The 20,216-nt window shown below is 36.7% G+C and overlaps 1 protein-coding gene across 1 annotated transcript in view; it reads right to left on the bottom strand.

The window, feature by feature from the left end:
• Positions 1-1,265: 1,265 nt before the first annotated feature.
• The window catches only part of ATF6 (activating transcription factor 6), a 124,005-nt gene continuing 105,054 nt past the window's right edge, over positions 1,266-20,216 (bottom strand). The window contains exons 15-16 of the mRNA XM_075182762.1: positions 19,511-19,595; positions 1,266-1,918 (exon numbers count right to left, since the gene is read on the bottom strand). Of these exons, the coding sequence (XP_075038863.1) occupies positions 1,710-1,918; positions 19,511-19,595 (294 nt within the window). The 3' untranslated portion in view covers positions 1,266-1,709. The remainder of the gene's footprint in view (positions 1,919-19,510; positions 19,596-20,216) is intronic.

The following is a 20,216-nucleotide window of genomic DNA, read 5'->3' as shown; positions in this document are numbered from 1 at the left end:
CAACTAATATCAGGGTTATTTGTTAAGTAATGAGAACAAAATAGAGCTTTCACATGAGCCCAAAACCACAGGAAGTACAAATAGCAGATAAATGGGAAAAAAAGACATTACTGAAATACCACATCACAAAAACCTATGGACTACTACAGTAAATGCAAAAACAAAATAAAAAGGACATATACACAAAAAATGCATAATATGCATACTAGGTTTTTGACACCATTTGCTCCCATGGTGAAAACAACACAATAGTTTCCTATAAGATTACTACAGTTTTGGGGATTATGGAGTGGTGGTGTTATGAGCGGAAAGACAAGCCCCAAACAAGAGATTGGTCCTCCCACTCACAACTCTTCTCCAGTCATTTCAAGATAGTTATCAGACCAAGGGGCTCTGGCTAGGGGAGATACCACTTCAGGAAAAATACACAGTCTGTAATATAATGTGCATTTACTGAACATAATTTCCCTGTAAACCCACGCAATTTCTACTCAATATAAAGCCCAATTATGACTTAGTTCAAATACATGTAATATAGTGCAATAATACAAACAGCAGGATGAGCACATGTTAGGGTACAAGGATCTGTCAAACCATAAACTCACACTTCACATTGGTAAACTGTTCAAAGCTGAAAGGCAGCAAAACATCCTGTTCAGTTATGGCATGTGCAGAAGTTTACATGTTTCATCTTTAAAGCCCAGTCAAACAAAGTCCCCAAACTTCAATTGTCTCTTTTGTGAGAAAGTTTTGGTCACTAGTATATAATCCTCACATAGATATCAACTAAGAAAATGTGAAAACAGAGATAATTTAAAGCAGACTTACTTTACCCAGTCTTCCTATAGTGTGTACACAGTTATACACTGTGATATTGTACAAGCGTAACAGAATATAAGATTAACAAAGCAGTATTAAAACAACATTAGACACACTGAACAGTGAGGTACTACTACATAGGGTTTGGTACTCAAAACATTTATTACCGATTAGTCTACATGAGCATCCTTTTGCAAACCAGTTGTATAGTACCAACCAATATACTAATTATTAATCGTGTTTCAATAATATTTTGTACATGTTTCTAATAATTTATTTACATTGTAAATGACAGTAATATAAAAGAAATTTATTGATTGATAACAAACTAAACAATTTGCTGAAAATGTGTTGATAATATCAAATGTGAAGCCAATTTAATAAAATTGCTGTTATACCTCAATGATGTAAAACAATGCAATATTCAATATAAAACAAAATATAAATTTCCTATAAATATATAGTTTATTCTTCCACCATTTATTAATGAGATAATTGTTTAGTTTTGAGACACAACTACTTTTAAAAAAGAGCAACCACTGTAGTAATGTTGCAAATACCTATTTGAAACAAGCAGGGATTTAGTATTTTCACTTTTGGTGTAACTGCCTGTAAACAAATATCAGTTGTGTGAAGTATTTCAGCAATTGTTTGAACCATGGAGATGTGCACTGAGGAAGATTATATTTTGCTAGTTCCTCTTCAACCATTTATATGTAAGAATAAGAACTTAAACAAAAAAAATATATATATAAATCTCCAGACTACATTTTACATACTGGTGAGAAGTAAAGGTGTCTGCATTAGACCTTTACAGATTGAAGACTTTTTATGAAAATTCGTATCATATGCAAGACAGCAAACAACTAAAATAAAGGCATCTTCTTCTGTCATAGTGAAGACTCAGTGATTGTGCTTACAACACGAGCCTGTTCTGAGCCTGAAGAGGCTGAATTGTAGAATGAATTTGTTTGGTTCTCACGATGCTCTCTGAGGAAAGGAGGAATAGAAGCAGACTTAACATGCAAAATCCTTGTGTCCATCACCTCGCAGTCTATTTGCATCATTACTTCATACTCTTGTCCATTAATGACATTTTCTACAGGAAAAAGGAAAAAATGAAAAAGATTAGGCTATAATATTAAACACTCAATATTACGTAAAAGCTTATGAACAATTATACATTCCGGCTTCTCCCATAAAATATATCTGCAGCTATCCTGGTGTGAATAGGATTTATTAGTGTTAGGTTTTTTGGTGTGGCATTTACCTATTTGTGTTTCATCACTGCATTTGTCGACATAATGGTTTTGCCAAAGGAAGTCAATTAAGACAAGATAAACTTAAAACAAAATCCATCGCATATAAAGAAGCTTAGTTATACCGCACAACACAATGCCCAAACCAGGGCAGATTTAAGATATAACAGAGCCTCAGGCAGAAATCATGGGTGTCCTGTACAGTAACTGCTGGACCAACAGCTAAGTTTTGCTTCACTGACAGCCACACACACCCCTTCTCCACAGCCGCTGGAGAGGAGGTGCACTATTACATTAAAATAAAAGTGACCAGAAGCTACTGCTGCAGATCATACCTTTAAGTATCCCTCAGTGCATCTAGAGGCCTGTCTGCATGTTCCACTCAGTTCATCAAGACATCTAACAAATATATCCAAAATTAGGAAGCATAGCCAAAAGTTAGAAGCTGTCATATGTCAAGCCAGATACTGTATAATGCACTGAGCTATATCTGCAGTATAATATAAGATGTTGAGCCTTATCTGATGCCAAGTATACAAATCTGAGTCATATTTGGTACCAAGACCTATATGCACAGCCGCATCTGAAATCAAGGCAATATACAGACTCATTTTGTGCTGTCTAATATGTAGACTCGTATTTGGTGTAAAGTCTTGGATCACAGAATTCATAAGCCTATTGGTTGAAAGTGCTTCTCCCTGTTGTTCAACTAACTCTGGCAGCCAATTAGAATTCAATGTAGACCTGAAATCAACACAGTTGTCAGCCACTGGTAGAACAGATAGAGAGGGAGTGATGAGCAGGAGTGGGAATCAATGGATCAGCCTGGATAAATCAGGCATACATGAAATAAAAATACAGCATTGGAAGGGAGATGCATGCTGCATATCTGAAACAAATTATTGTATAATATCTATTTTAATCAAAACCACTAGGTATTTCCTAATTGTAAAAAACAAGATGGTTGATACCCATATTCATTGAAAATTTACTAACATAAAAAAGATAAAACCAGACACACCGAAAAAAGTCTGTACCCACGTTAATGAAAGTAAGTCTTGTGTACAAAGTTACAAACAGTATAATTAATAGTAATTTACTTCACTGGTAGCAATATATTGCAATTAGGAACCATGATATACATTAAAAATTGATAGCCCCCCAAAAAGGGATAAGAACAGCAATTAGAGCAGACGCATAGAAACACCTTGTACAAGTGATCATACAATTGTTTTGTCAATGGATTTAATAAACTATGGTTTTCTTTCTGACACATTGAAAAACAGAAGGAAAGAATTAAAATGGATAAAACCAATGCACTACTGGTTTTCCTAAATAAGCCATAAAAGTTCTAATTCAACAGCTATGGCATAGACTATGTATTCTCAACCCTGTCAAGGTTGAATATTTGAATTTACTAACATAAATCTAAATTGAAAGAAGAGGCAAAAGGCATCCAGAGCATCCTCCTTCACAAACCACACAAATGTTTGAATGTTAGGAACTGGCTTGCTAGAAGCCAAGGTTTCATTTTTTTTTTACTATACTATTCAATATTCTCTGAAGTAGAAAATACCTAGTGAATACCAGAATACCTATAACTAAAACAGAGCAACAAACTGGCCAGTTAGAGGCTTGTCTAGCTAAATTAAGACTTTTAATAGTATCTTCAATACATTGCTTTTAGATGACTAATTATTCATCATAGTATAAACGTTTGAAAGTAGCAATAATTGTCCTGTAGGGACATTTACATTGCTGTAATTGGCTCAAACATTAACTTACTCGTGTGTTGCTTAAAGCAGCAATCTCACATAAGTTTCTTTTTTTCTTTAAATATAAAGTTAAGTACCTCTCAGCATGTCATGTGATGGCAGATGGGGAGAATGAGGGGGGATAATATACTATATATACACATATATATATATACACGTTAACCCGTGCATGATACTCATGCATTCTAGTCAAATCAAGCTACTTAAGGTGTTAAAAAGGTTCTTGTCATGCATTTGGGCCTAGCCCAGGCCTCCTCAGGGGAAGAGCGTTACTTCCCGACGCAAGCGCCCTTTTTTAACGTGGTTTTGTCCACATGTCACCACCTCATAATTTTTCTCCATCACCTCATCCTTCATCTTCATCGCCACATCCTTCATCAAGCTACTTAAGGTGTTAAAAACTCCCCACTGTCACCCCCGGCAACCACCAACCACTCCCAACTGTCACTTCTCCTTCAAGAAATATATAGGTCAGTGTATAACTCTGCCCAGCAGGTGGCGCTGCAGCTTGGTTTTTTTTTCCCCACACACGCCACTAAGCATTTATATAGTAGATGTAGATATATATATATATATATATATATATATATATATATATATATTACACATACATATTAGAATGTGCAATTATACAGTGCGCCAAAAGACAGTTCAAATAGTCTTTAAACATAGATTAAATGTCAGTCCAGCTGGATCAATCAATATATGTGGCTAGGATCCTTGCAGCACTAGCGGTATGTACACCACGCGTCTTCCCCTCTTTTACCCGATCTCCAAGGGCATACAAGGCATCTAAAAAAATCAAGCAGACAGGAGCGCTTTCATAGTGCATTACCGTATTTTAATAGTTAAAAGACATAAGTGATTTACACTTACCAGAAGAACTCTTGCAAACCAGCATATAATAAAATGACTTGAACAGCAATGCAGTCCGTAGTCAGCAGATATTCAGCGTATAGCTCTTCAAATCTTCTACGCGTTTCGTTGCTCAACAACTTCGTCAAGAGGAATGTTGTTGAGCAACGAAACGCGTAGAGGTTTTGAAGAGCTATACAGCTGATTATCTGCTGACTACGGACTACATTGCTGTTCAAGTCATTTTATTATATGCTGGTTTGCAAGAGTTCATCTGGTACGTGTAAATCACTAATGTCTTTTAACTATTAAAATACGGTAATGCACTATGGAAGCTCCCGTCTGCTTGATTTTTTATATGTAAGGAAATAAATAAAACACTACTATGCTGTTTATTTATTTAAACAATCAAACGCATTGGACTAACAAAATTATATCATATAAGATTTAATGATATATCATATGTTTATGGACAAAGACTATCTGATTCTTGAAAACACATGACTGAAAATATTGATTGAGGAATGAACACAGCAAAGCTTAGTTTGTGACATGAAGAAACTGGTGTTCAACTGAATAAAATGCAATTCATCTGGATAAACAAAATGTACAAATTACAGCCAACACAGCTGTGGGATTCTATATTAATATCCAAATGTCAAAAGCAATTCCTTGTTCAGCCTCCACCCGATTATGGAATGTAATGATAAATGACGGCTGAAAGGCTGTGAGAATCAAATGAAAACTATATTCCCAGAGACTTTGAGAATTTTATACATATATAAACCAGCATGAATACTACCCTAGTTACGAATTCCTCTACACCTCCCCTGCCGCTACACCCATGATGCCCCATCCAGCTTGAGTGAGAAAAAAAAACCCCTCCAAGCCTCCCCTCTAAAGAGTCATGAACAGTTCTATGTTGCAATTAAGTATCATTTCTCGTTTCTACAACAATCTCCTTCACCAGAAGAATTGTCAAGGACATGTCCTAGCTAAATTCTAAGGGGGGTATTCAATTGTCCGCGGGTTCGAGCGCGGAAAAACTAATACGTAATAACTGTAATCGTGCGCGGACCGCGGGATTTTCGGCAATCCCGCCGACAAATGAATATGCCCCTAAGATTAAAAATAAAGCTGTCCTGTATTTGTGTGCTACATGCAAAGGCAGCCAGTATTTTCCCTGCATACAAAAAAATAAATAAAATATAAATGCATATTGCAACATGGTTTTGTCCTGGGGCAAATTTGCTTATTTTTTTACTTAGCCCCTAACTCTAAATTAGGCATATAAATTGTAACACTGAGATATAGCATCTTAATGAAGCATCTACAAAGTTTCATTGATTGAAGAGAAGCATGCAGCTTCCAGAAAAGCAAATAGAATATACCCTAATAAAGAGCAAATAAAATATCTGCTAATTAACAGTGAATCAAATCAAACAACTTCGAATACAGTGAAAACCCCCCACTTCTAATACAAAGAAGCAAAAAACCCTAATACGCAAATTAATAATGACTAGAGGAAGGAGCAACTACTAGCACACAAAAGGCAGAAAAAGAAGGATGTATACAGTTTTAAAAGAAACATACATGTGTATACACTAGCACCATGTTGGGTATAGTAATCAAAAGTCCACGAAAAAAAAAAAGTTAACAAGTTGGACGTAACTGCTGCTGCTGCATGCAGGGCTCCTTACTTATTCAATTACAAGTGTGGAAAGCTCCCTGTCTCCAACTAGACCGGCCCACTTACTGCTTGAAATAGTGTACATTTCTGTTGTGAATATTTTGATAACTTGTTTGAATACTGGTTGTACTAGCCCTGCACACGTCAACACTAATTACACAAAGACATGTAAGAGATGAAAAATAAACCCATTAAGCACACTGACCCCAGTCAGAGTATTTCCCAATGCAGGCAGGTTAATACATAGCAGGATGGAGAAGTTCCTATGTAATCTAGTTAACATTGCAGTATAACTCCCATTAATAACAATTTCCCATTTCCCATTAAGCACACTGACCCCAGTCAGAGTATTTCCCAATGCAGGCAGGTTAATACATAGCAGGATGGAGAAGTTCCTATGTAATCTAGTTAACATTGCAGTATAACTCCCATTAATAACAATTTCCCCTTCCCATGCAATTTTTAGAAATTGTTTCTATATAATTGTGTTCATACACCAATCAATGTTCCTTATCCAGCACTAGACATGATATGTAAAGCAAGGCTCTATTCTGCCTAGTGACATAATGGAGCTACACATTGCTGTCTCCCAACTGTAAGGTGCTGCCTCCTGCTGCCAGCTGACTTGGCTTCAAAATAATTTGATATATAATGTAGTACATTACTGTTACTTGACATCACAAGTAGCACATAATAATAAATAAGGGGCAACCAGGCAGCTGAAGGGGATTTTAATATATTATATATACATACATATACACAGACATTATATATATATATATATATATATATATATATATATATATATATATATATATATATATATATATATATATATATATATATATACACACACATACACACACATATATATATATATCTATCTATCTATCTATCTACTATATAAAAGCCTAGTGGCGTGTGTCTGTGTGTGGAAAAAAACCAAAACAAGCTGCAGCACACCACCTGCTGGGCGAAGTTATACACTGACCTACTAAATACTTAGTGTGTGTGGAAAAAAAAAACTCAGAAAGGGCTAAAATCTGGTATACGAAGATGTTTTTAATTTGTTAATTTAATTTGTTAATTGTTAAAAGTGTTTATAAAGATTTTAAAAAAATATATATATATTTCTTGAAGGAGAAGTGACAGTTGGGAGTGGTTGGTGGTTGCCGGGGGTGACAGTGGGGAGTGGTTGGTGGTTGCCGGGGGTGACAGAGCGAGAGGAGTGTGATACTCAGGACCGCTGAGAGAGATCCCTGTGTCTGGATAGACATCTGGATAGATATGGCGATAAAGATGAAGGATGAGGTGATGGAGAAAAATGATGAGGTGGTGACATGTGGACAAAACCACGTTAAAAAAGGGCGCTTGCGTCGGGAAGTAACGCTCCTCCCCTGAGGAGGCCTGGGCTATGGCCCAAATGCATGACAAGAATCTTTTTAACACCTTAAGTAGCTTGATTTGACTAGAATGCATGAGTATCATGCACGGGTTAACTTGTGTGTATATATATATATATATATATATATATATATATATATATATATATATATATATATATATATACATATATATATATATATATATACATATATACACACATATACACACACACACACACACACCCATTACGAATATAGGCATTTCACTAATGTACATAGTTTTTGAAGCAACTATTAAAGAAAGAAAATAAAGATATTGGAACAAAGGCAGGCCTGACATTTATAGTCATGTAAAAATAATAATGTCAAGCAAAATACACATTGTTCTAATGAATATATGTTTCATTTACAACTGGAAGGAAGCCACATGAAGTGTGTTGTAGTGGCTTCCTTCCAGATGTGAAAAGCCTGGACTGTATTGTCAAAATTGTATAATTGATGAAAGAAAGTATATTGATTAATATTGTTTTATCGTGCGATTGCGATCAGTACGCCACGCGTCATGGGGCAATTGCACGATAAATAACGCACGCATACACTCGCACTTAAAAATGAACTATATACAAGTGAATGTGTATTATAGCTCCAATTCACAGTCGTGTATGAACAAATGTTATTTAGTTTATAGTTAAATATTGTAATGTTATCTCCACTTTATTGATATTTAAAGTTCAGGTCACAGGAAACATGTCATGCTTGGTATCATTCTAATCCCCTATTTATCCGCAGACGTCTGGTTCATTCGCTGAAAGAATCGCACATTCCGTATGCTAGTTATGGATGATAGAGAATAAATGGTTAGAATTATATTGTCTGTGTAATGCTAATAGACCAGTTTAAAAAGTACACAGACTCACCTCAGTTCCAGCAGGAAAGAAATGATGTGCCGCCTCGGCTGCCGAAAAGGGCGTGACCCCATTGTGTTGTGGGTGTGGCCAACATGGGGCATTGATGCATACATTATAATAAAACATTTAATTCATCACGCCCTCTCAGCCACATCACGCCACCCCCCCAGGCACATTATGACACTCCCAGCCCACTGTACTTTCTATGTTTCTGGTGCTGCTGACATCCATAAGGGTGGGAACTTCCTGTAGAGTGAGCAGGAAAGCTCTTTGTCTCACGAGATTACCAAATCTTGTGTTACTTAGAGCTCATTGGCTTGCTCTGCAGTCTGTGTCTTGTCTGGGAACTGGGAGCAGCTATCAGTTCCCTTCCCCTAGCCAGCAGTGGATTAAGGCTCAGGGGGCCCAGGGTATTTAAGACAGCAGGGCCCCTATTATGTAACATGGTTATCATTTTAGACAAATACACAGGCACTACTGTTAGAAGCACACAGCTCTGCCTTCATAAGCAGTACGTTGTGAAGTGGGACATACCTCCCAACAGTCCTTGCAGTCGAACCAAATCCTGACTAAGTGAGACAGTCACCCAAATTCAGAACTGCCCCACCAGATTCAGGACAGTTGTCAGCCTGTCCTGCTCTCTCCTACCTGTTTTTGTCACTTTCACCACTAGTAGCACCCGATTTCTTTAGCAGTTCATTCTTGTCTTGATCCTGGAATATTGGATGCCCTATTTTGAAAAATAAATGGGTACATGAGATTTAGAAAACTCCAACCAACACCGGTGTTAAAACAATAGCACTCACGTTTTATAATTAGGCCTCCTTCCGTTCGCTACAATAATAATATTCACATTTAATAAGTAGAACTATTTCCCTCCAACCAGCCCCAACAATAAATTAACAGTATACCTATTTACTCAAAACATATTTCCCTCCCTCCAAACAGTCCCAGCAATAAATTAAATAGCATTAAAGTTTAATAAATATAGCCATTTTCCACAACCATCCCCGGCAATAAATAATTCATATTCACATTTAATAAATAGTCCTCCTCCCCAAAATCAGCCCCATATTCAATTGATAGAACTAAACCACCCCAGCATTAAATTAAAGGTTCCTTCACCTCACCTTAAATAATTAGCCCCCACCTACACTACACCATTAAATAGCCTACCTCTCACACTATATTAAGATCCTCCCTTCCCTCACATATTATATTAAAATACTGCGCGCACACACACGCGCTATATTTAAAATACTACGTGCGCACATGCTATATGAACATGGCCAAACACACATGCACGCTATATGAACATGGCCAAACACACATGCACACTATATGAACATGGCCAAACACACATGCACACCACAGCCACACACGCACACCACAACCACACAGACACTTATCTTGTTACATGCAATCCCGAGCAGCAGCACCCTGCGCGCTGGTCAGCGAACGGAGAGTCAGTGACGTGCCGCTTATGCAAGTAATGACGTGGGACGGCACCTGTCACATGGTGCAGTCCCAGGTGATTACCTGCATAAGTGGCACGTCACTGACTCTCTGTCCGCCGAGCAGCGCGCAGGGTTGCTGCTGCTCGGCGGGCATGCGGACCGGCCCATCTGACCATGGGCCCTTCTGCCATTTGCCAGAAGTGCCAGATGGCCAGTCCGGCCATGGCCAGGACATGAAATAGTCATTAGCATGATTGTCAACTTGTACAAGTAACATTTTTGGGTAGTAAAACAGAATTACAACATTCAATTCAGCAGCCTGGTAAAATAAAATAACTTAATAGTTGAATTACATGAACTAGGATTTTAAGGCAAAAATAAGTCTTAACTGGAAAATATACACTATTATTTATGTACATTTTTGAACATGAGAGAAACCGACTATGTTTTTGCTCTACTGAAATAAAATGAACTTTCAGACATAGACTCCAGTGGAATAGTGTACTTAGTAGCTAAAAATTATTATATACTGTGGACTACTTTATTTACTTACCACTAATTACTCAAACAAATAATCCCTTATACACTAAAGAGAATATAAACCAATCCAAGCTCAAGGAATTTCATCTCAAAGCTATCATATTCAGTCCATTTGTCAGTAATGCATGCTTGTTCATACAATGAACCAGGGAAAAAGAGAAATTAGTGAAAAGAATCAATGCTTCACCTACCTGACATAATTTAGCAATACTTAGCCACAAATAGTAGCAGCAATGCAGATTTTAAACAGTTGGTAGGTTAGATATCATTTTGCTATGCATTAAAAAAAATTGTACTAAGAGCAATACAAAGGAGTTAGGTCACATGGGAGTTTTGTCTATATGACTTCATTTCTTCATAATTTCCTGTCCAACTAAATAAATAAAGATGATCTCAGCCATTTAGAATAGGGAGTTGGATATGGTTTCCCATGTGGCTTAACATTTTAACTATAGTTTTGTAACTACTTTTTACAAAAGATAATTCATCGTCTGAATCAGGCATTCAATACAAACTTTTTTTATTTTTTCACAGACATAAAAACATTTACATTGTAAATACATTATATTTATGAGACTTTTTTAGAATGCCTATAGAGAATCCTCATACCCTGTCAAAATAATTACCTTTTGTCACATTACACCGTGGAAACTAAAATAAATTAAAACAAACTTTTCTCAGCTGCATTTACATATTATAGGCCTCAACATCAAAGTGAAAATAATATTTACAAAACATTCTTAAAAATGAATATAAAAGTTAATTTCTAAAAAACCTGGTTAGGATAGGTGATCATAACCTTAGACTAACTATTATGAACTTCGATAAAACCAATAACCTTCCAGATCACACAGCAGGCTAATTGGCATCCATCTGACATCTATTGAAATGGTTTTTATTTCTGTGGTTTCAAAAGAACTCCAGGATAAAGCTGTGGAAGGCAACAAGTTAGGAGAAGGATACAAAAATATTTCAAAGGCTTTTTGCTTACCCTCCAAGTATCGATCAAAGCAATATTAAGAAGTGGAGAGCATATGGCACCACCAACACCTTGCCTTGATCGTGCTGTCTCTCCAAACTGGATGACAGTCAATGGCAACTTTGAAGGACTTACAAGAACATCTGTGTGGAGTGAGACCCAGAACAAAGAGTATTCTTCAGCTGAGTGATCGACCATAAGGGGAAAGTTTTCTCCCTAACAGCCACTATGTCAGATTGGGTGAGACCGCTCCTAAATACAGCTTGAAGTGTTCACATGAATGCAACTTCTGCAACACAGCTCCAGATGCTGTTGGATTGAGGACAGTGATTAAAATATACGCACAAATTTGTTGTTTTATTATAAGTGAACTGGCCACTCACATTGTTTTGAGATTTGAATCTTCATCTAGCGCTATTAAAACATTTGACACAGCAAGAAGAAGTTTGCGCTGTTGGTTGTGTGGGAACGCAAGTTTGCACTTTGTACATGATTGACATCGGATTACTATTGCGTTATTTAGACATTTGGGATTAGCGTACTATACCCACTGCTAGATAATATTTGGTTATTTATGTGGAGACAAATCTTCCTATTTGTTTTTGAATTTCTATTGTTATTTGTTTTTATACCTGTAATAAATGTATGGTTTCATCATACAGAATGTGCTATATTTGTGATAGATATTTACTCTCATTATCTTCAGTCCCCTGGCGCTCCCTCTGTTTTGTTTTTATTTCTTGTAGGGGTTTGATCAAGGCCTCTGGTTCCTGAAACACTCCTGCTTCAGGAAGACTCAAGGGTCCTGAATTGAATCAAGAAAAACAGACGGATGCGACACCCTTTAGCTGCAGCAAGAGATACGGCAGAAATACAAGCAACTTTTAGATGGCCAGAGCTGGATTTGGACATGACTCCATGCGCTTGAGTTTGACATACCACTACTGTAAATTGACTATGGTAAAATGCCCCTTCCCTGTCACGTTCACACCCCACAATCGTAGGCTGTAGTAAGTGTCCTTTGTGCTCAAAGACACAGCAGACAGAGTTGAGTTCCCACACGTATCTCCTGGTTCTGGGAATGCGCAGAGTGATTTTGCATACAATATGCTCAAAATCAACAAATATGTGCCTTGATGGATCAAGCCCACAGTATCTTATAGACATGGGATTAAGGGGTTAGGGCTGTGAAACAGAACACAGCATTGAAAAAGGACTAAGAGGCAGCAATCAGGAGTCTGTTTGTAGAGAGGTGCGTGCACATGATTATTGACCATGTTTTATAGAAAAGATAAGTCCCATATGACAAGGAAACTTTGGAAAACAGAGCTGTATTTTACTTGCAATATAGGACCTTACATTTTTTTTAAAAAGTAACTTTAACCAAAATCAGCTTCTTATGTTATTTAAAAATGTAGTATACAAATATTACATCTCCACGCAGCGGTTTTCAGTGCTAGCTTATTATTAAACTAGTACCTCCTTGATGTATGAGTTTACCTAGCAAATTCAAAGCAGCACATGCAAGATCCCAAGCACAGGGTCAACGCAATATTGCAGTGGCACAACAGCAAGAGAGACAAAGTCCATGGAGTCAAAATCCACAGTCCCCAAATACCCCAGTGCAGTGCAAGAAAGTTGAAAGAGCTAGAGCATCAGATTAATAAACACCTAGAGAAAGACTTATAGCAGAGTTTATGTCAATCATACAAGATAATACTGTGTGAAGTCTGAAAACACCTCAAGACATCTCTATGAGCAGGCTAAATGTCATGGTTTTGTTCTGCGTCAACTTAATCAGCAATTACATTTTAGTTTCTTATTCTACTCGAGCAAATGTAATATTTTGTTTTTTGGGGCACAATAGAATTTATCTTGGTAACATTTTTTTTTTTATCCATTAGCTGGTAAAAACGAAAAACAAAACAAAAAACTTTAAATCATTTTCCTTTGGTTACCCTCCATATTCAGAGAACTGCATTCATATGGTTGTCCCAAGTACAGGGACACCAAATACATGCAATAGTACTGTGGTGCTATTGCATTCTCATTCAGTTTTGAACGCTTTGTGTAGAGATCATTGGGTGAGGAAGAAAAAGACAGAGTTCCTTGCCCTGTCACTACATCCAACAGCTGTCATGTCACTTGTAGTCAGATGCTGGGATGCTACAAGCATGCATTCTTCATCCAGTCTGCTCTATGGTGTCATCACATGTGAAATTTGTAAATACTATTTTGCATTAAGGGGTTAAGATATTTTCTGACAATCAACTGCATTCAACATTTTTTGGTTTGGGCACGTATTTTTGCAATTCAAATACTGATTGGAAAAAGGCATGTCAGAATTGAGTATTCAAATATAATAAAACCTAACCGTTACAAGACAATGCATATTGCGGTGCAAATATGATCTCTGGTTATTGACAGGATTTCAAAAGAAGCTGACTCATTCATGTCCGATAGTAGTTAATCAAGATGATGTTTAGAAACAGCATGTTGTTTTTTGCTGATTGGTAGTGAAAACACTGCTTTTATATTCAATAGCTATTTATAGCTTGATTATGAATGCTAGACTGGTTTCTAAAAAGGGCATGATTTCAGAAACTTTTTTTTTTTTTTTTTTAATCGGCTAGGTAAAACTGCTACATAAGCGTTCATAACCATCACGTTTTGGAAACAGCTAGTGTGCCAGAAAAGAGCAGATCCCAGAGACTTTAGGGTTATGTATAAAGATAACAATTTAAAAACTGTTTGGCAGAATATTTCCCTCTTCACACATTTAGCTGCCAAATTTTGTTCGTTTCGCCAGAGGAGTTTGGATTGACCCAATTGATGATATATGCAATCTTAAATCTCAGGCAATTGGAATGCATTTGATCATTCCAATTGCCTGAGATGTAAGGTGGCATATATTATATACATAACAAAAACAACAATTTGATCTTCTATTCTTCCATGCATTTTCATTTTCAGCTAATGCTAGGGTTTCTTAAAAGAAATGTTCACTTTGGCATATAATGTAAAATTACATTTCAATAGGTGTTTCTAAACATTTGGCTTCATATAAATATGTTTTGTAGCATTGCCTGTATTTAATTTCCTAGTCTAGCTTTGTTTTCTGGTATGCAGTACTAAATCATGTATTACATCATTGTAACGACTAGCAGTTATTCAGCTAGGGAATGATATAGTCAAAAATTAAATGTGTCGTTTGCTGTAATAGTAATCTTCACATCTTGTATTGCTTTTGCAGTTATAGCTTTTGATCTAAGGAACAGCAGGGAAAAGCTGTAACTAATATGTACAAAGATGCCGACTGCATAAAAGGCAGTTAGGACTGTCTGCATTCCTGTTTAGAATGGACAGAAACTAGAACTGCCAAAGCAACACAAGATGTATTCAAACAGCAAAACACATCAAAGCACACTTCTGGCTTCCTAATAAAGTGACGCACTGTTCTTTCTTGTTTGTGGACAACTGTGTCAAATTCACTGACATCATTGGATTCGATACTATCCTGTTAGTGCTTTTGACACAGCGAGCGCAGCGAGGTGTTCCTGCTAATTATAGCAGGAGAATATAGCCAATACTGAATCTTGGGGCCTGAATACGTCAAGAGACCTGGACCACAGACTCTCCCATTCAGCAAATTGGGGGAGACAACAATGTATGTGGACTTGTCCATTGCCGATATAAAACTTGAGGAGAAGGTTTGTCTGTTTGTAAGGGAGAGAGGAAGGAGGGATGTCTGCAGTTAGTGGAGAGGGAAGGGATGCTATGCATGAAGAATTGCAGAGTCCTTAACTACTGGTACAAATTGTTTCCATTTCCAAACTGTTCTGCTTTTTTGCGGGTCACCCTTGGGGGAAAGTGTTATTTGAGCATATTTTTATGTGTGGCTGGATGTATTCTTTAAAATATGCTTTTTTGTTTTTACGGAAAGCAGCATAAAAATAAACCATCTTATCAATTGAGGGACATAAATAAAAAAATAGATGTGCGAACATGATCATCAACATGTATTTATAAATAGAGCCGCCAATTCCGCAGCACTGTACAGAGAATAATTGTCTTTCGCATCAGTCCTTGCCCCATTGGACCTTACAGTCTAAATTTTGAACACACACGCACATACTAGTGTAAATTCAGTCAGCAGCCAATTAACCTACCAGTATTTTTTTTTTGTTTTTTGTAAGTGTGGGACGAAATCGGAGCACCTGGAGGAAAACGTTGCGAACATAAAAGCAAGATTATTTTACAAGTCGTTGATTTTCAGTTCACTTTGTTTTAAGAAAAATGTACTATATTTACAAGGGATGTTCACATATTTTTTCATTTATATTCCTCAATCAATAGGATGGTTTGTTACTTTATTTACTAGATTTTCAGTAGTCAATTAATATATTAGTTGGTATTGCACAGAATTACATACAAAACAATCATGTAGACCTATAACATCAAATGGCACATGGTGTAACTCATATTTGTGGTCTCAAAACACCAAGTTAAGAACCTTTGGTGTAAGCAGTTGCTTCTCTTCTCTGTCCAATTCAAAAGTTACTTGATTTCACTATTCTTTTTTTTTTTTTTTTTTAAGGTTAAGATGCGTTCCAATCTGGCAAAACATACGACTTTTAAGAAATACATTGGCCAAGGAATATTTCTTTTTTTACATGCCGTTGCGTCTTGCCAACAAAGCTCTTTCCACAAATTTATAAGTTTACAATTACTCTATTCCATTCTAGTTCATCACTGTCATGAAAGTTAAATTTACAGTAAAGCTAATTTCGTCTTAAACAATTTACTGCCACATAATTTATTTAATTGTTATAAAGATAAATTATAATTGCACATAATTCTTTAATGGCATTTACAAAAATAGACAAACATCTTTAATACAGAGGCATAAAAGAACCGTGCTTAAGCTAAAATAAACAAAATTAACTTCTTGGCTGAAATGGGAAGACAGCAAATTTTCCATATGACACATTTGTTGGGAATGCTAATTGAAATAAAACTATAGTCTGCAATGCTCAAAGAGAACCTAAAAAGAATGGCTTCTAAGGGTCAACTTCTCAGGACTCATTTATGTTAAAGTGTAGTAATCAGCCCAACAGAAAGAAAATGTGGTTCATTCTGCTCCCAAAGGGTATTAATGCTAATGACTGGATGTCAGATGACTGGATGGCTAATGACTGTACAGCGCCACGGCTGCTGTACAGGACAGCAGCCGCGGCGCTGTCAAAGAAGCGTCCGCGGCGGTGGTGTCAAGGCATTGTTTAGCATGTTAATACATGCTGTTTTGTGCTAGTTTGTTCACGGAGGGGAGGTGTTTCTGGAGAACCAGAAACCCCCCGTGCGTGCGGTGCGCCCCTGACAAAACAAATTATTGCAGTGAGAAATGTTTAGCATTTTTCAAGTAAGAACTATCTCCCCTACAGGTATGAATGAGGGGAATGAAATAGCCCAGTTTTTATAGTCTTATATAATTTATCGTTTCGGAAATTTTAGTCTCTTGCCAGTCATGAAATTGTATTTACTTATTTGTAAAGTAAATATCATGTGTATTATGTAATAATTAAGTCCCATACGTATTTTCTACAATTGTCTGTATCACATATAAACAGACAACCTTTCTTTGCATAAATGTATTCTAATATAATAATCTTTGTTCCACTTTACCAGAATCCTATTAATTCTTTTAGAGCTGTGGGAGAATAATCCATAAAAGTGAGATTTCTAGATGTTTTGTAATAAGGACCTCTGATGGTGTAAATATATATCTTTAACTAAATTGTGATGAACGGAGGCACGAGTTGTATTATTGAACCTTGGGACCACTGTAGATGTTTGTGTTCCAGAAAATGCGTATGTCTGGTGGGACATCCGGATATGTGTGCGATCCAGGCTAATAGTGAGCATGGAAACTTCCAGTTCCTAGTCATGGCCTAATGATGCTATATATTCCAAAGGCTGGAGGTTGCGTTCCATGGAGCAGAAGTGAATGCGATAATAGGAAAATAGACATCTTGGGCATAATAACTAAATATTTCCATTTACATAATGTAAAATATGAATATGTATTAAGTGGGAAACATGACATATCAGGTGTGTAGAAGAAAATATTTTTTTTTTTATTGCCAATGGGTTTGGATGTCCCATAATGACGAGGTAATCCGTTACAATTAATGTATGTTGTATATATAGATAAGAAGGAGATATAAGATGCGAGTCCCCTGAAGTTGGATTATGAGAATTCTTGATTGGGTAAACCTTTATATCTTTTAAGTATTATTTTACCTTATTTTAATTTTTTCCCCCTCACATTTTCGCTGTATTCCCAGAGTTCTCACTGGTACCTACCGTATATACTCGAGTATAAGCCGAGTTTTTCAGCACATTTTTTGTGCTGGAAAAGCCCCCCCTCGGCTTATACTCGAGTGATGCTCCAGGACCACAATGAAAAGAACCAACCAATAACATCTGATTAGACGCCCACTTCCGGATATCGTCACATGTGTTTCACTGTGGAACGCACGCCATTCTGACTGAGACCATGCGGATTACAGCCGCTGTGCAACGTCTAGGACTAGTGGGACGTCACCGCTCATCCACTGGCTGCATCTTTCTGTATATTAAGGATCAATCGCAAGTATTGTGCCTCCTTTGATAGTCCAATATTGAACAGCTCATTGGATCCCTGGATCCCGTTATTGCCATTACCTATAGGGACATCTATTTTTATTATTCTTTAGAATACTGGACATTATTGTTAGATTTCTGGACATTAACACCACCATCAACACTAATAGTGTTTATTATTGTGCACAAGCGGACTGTGCTATGGTTTCATATCATTATTTTTAATTACGGTTTTTATGTTATTTAATTATTTTTTTTATGTTAGATTAAAGTATATGTGTTATTACTATTCAGCCTATGATCCATCTATGCACTGATACAATATATTAATTAGCCAATACATTTTATTTTTTAATTAATGTAAATTTATTGGTATCTATTTTTATTTTTAAAATTTACCAGTAGCTGCTGCATTTCCCACCCTAGGCTTATACTCGAGTCAATACGTTTTCACATTTTTTTGTGGTAAAATTAGGTGCCTCGGCTTATATTCGGGTCGACTTATACTCGAGTATATACGGTATATACCATTTCAATTGTGTTTCTTGTTACAAAAGTAAGATATGTACACACTTACTAACTAACTTGTTGAGCTTCACATTGTGCTCTTTTTCAGTGTCCTTGTTTGTGTGTATAATTTTTGTTATATATATATATTTTCTATATATATTTTGTGTGAATGGAGACGCTGACTTGCCAAATACTGTTTGGGATCATACAAGGGTGGCAAACAGGAGACACACAGACTATTCTTATTACATCTAAACAGTAGTGTTTTTCATGTGTACTGGCAAAATGAATTTCTTACTGAATAGTTCAACCCTAGTACTCATGGTAGTGGGGTTGGATGTTGACTATCAACATGGCTATCAGTATTAGAAGCAGATGTGTTGCTATGAGAGAAGCTTTAACAGGAAAAAGAAGATTTCATCTTAGCCATTAGTACCATCAAGTTTCACAGGTGAATGAAACAAGGGGAGAAAGGAAACTATTGGGAGAAAGTATGGATGGAGCTTGATACTGTACAATGAGGAAATGAGGGGGGAGCATTTGATATACAATAAATGGTTAGAAATGCTGTCCATACTACAAGGAAACAAGTTTAAATTGACTCAATCTCTCTCAACGTTTATCTACACCATAATGTCTATTTTACAGTAATGGTATTTATAATGTAATATATACTGTTTAGCTTACATACCATTTACATTTGTAGATGGCAAAACAATTGACATCTTCGGTCTGGTGGTTTTATTTCGGTTAGTAGCTGGCAATAACAAGTGATCCTGCAAAGCACAAAATAAAACAAACAGATGAAATGATTCTAAAAGCAAACATCAATTGCATATAGAGGAAATATGAATCAAGCCTCAGTTTTTACACAATAGTCAAAGGTTAAAATTTTTTATTGTTGTGGTCTCAAATCTCCATTGGTGTAATCATGTCACCATATCTCCTATATTCAGTTTTTTTACACAGCTCAGTTATTTATACCAAAGCACTGACTAACTGTCATTGGTTCCCCTGGATAAATGGATAGGTATGCTGCAAAATGACACCTAGATTGTAATGGTTTAGCAGTACATGTATCAAAACTGGAAGACTAGCCTGTCTGCTCCAATCCCACAGAAGAGCTACTGTAGCACAAATTGCTCAAAAAATTGGCTATAATAGAAAGGTGTCAGAATACACAGTGCATTGCAGCTTGCACAGCAGCAGACCGGTCAGAGTGCCAATGCTGACCCCTGTACACAGCGAAAGCGCCTACTAGGCTGCCAGAACTGGACCGTGGCGCAATGGAAGAAAGTGGCCTGCTATGATGAATCATGTTTTCTTTTACATCATGTGGACGGCTGTGTAAGTGCATGTAGCTTACCTGGGGAAGAGATGGCACCAGGATGCACTAT

Source organism: Mixophyes fleayi, chromosome 8 (genome assembly GCF_038048845.1).
Source record: "Mixophyes fleayi isolate aMixFle1 chromosome 8, aMixFle1.hap1, whole genome shotgun sequence".
Lineage (NCBI taxonomy): Eukaryota > Metazoa > Chordata > Amphibia > Anura > Limnodynastidae > Mixophyes > Mixophyes fleayi.
The sequence above is the reverse complement of the archived record's forward strand: the minus strand, read 5'-3'. Positions and strand labels throughout refer to the sequence as shown.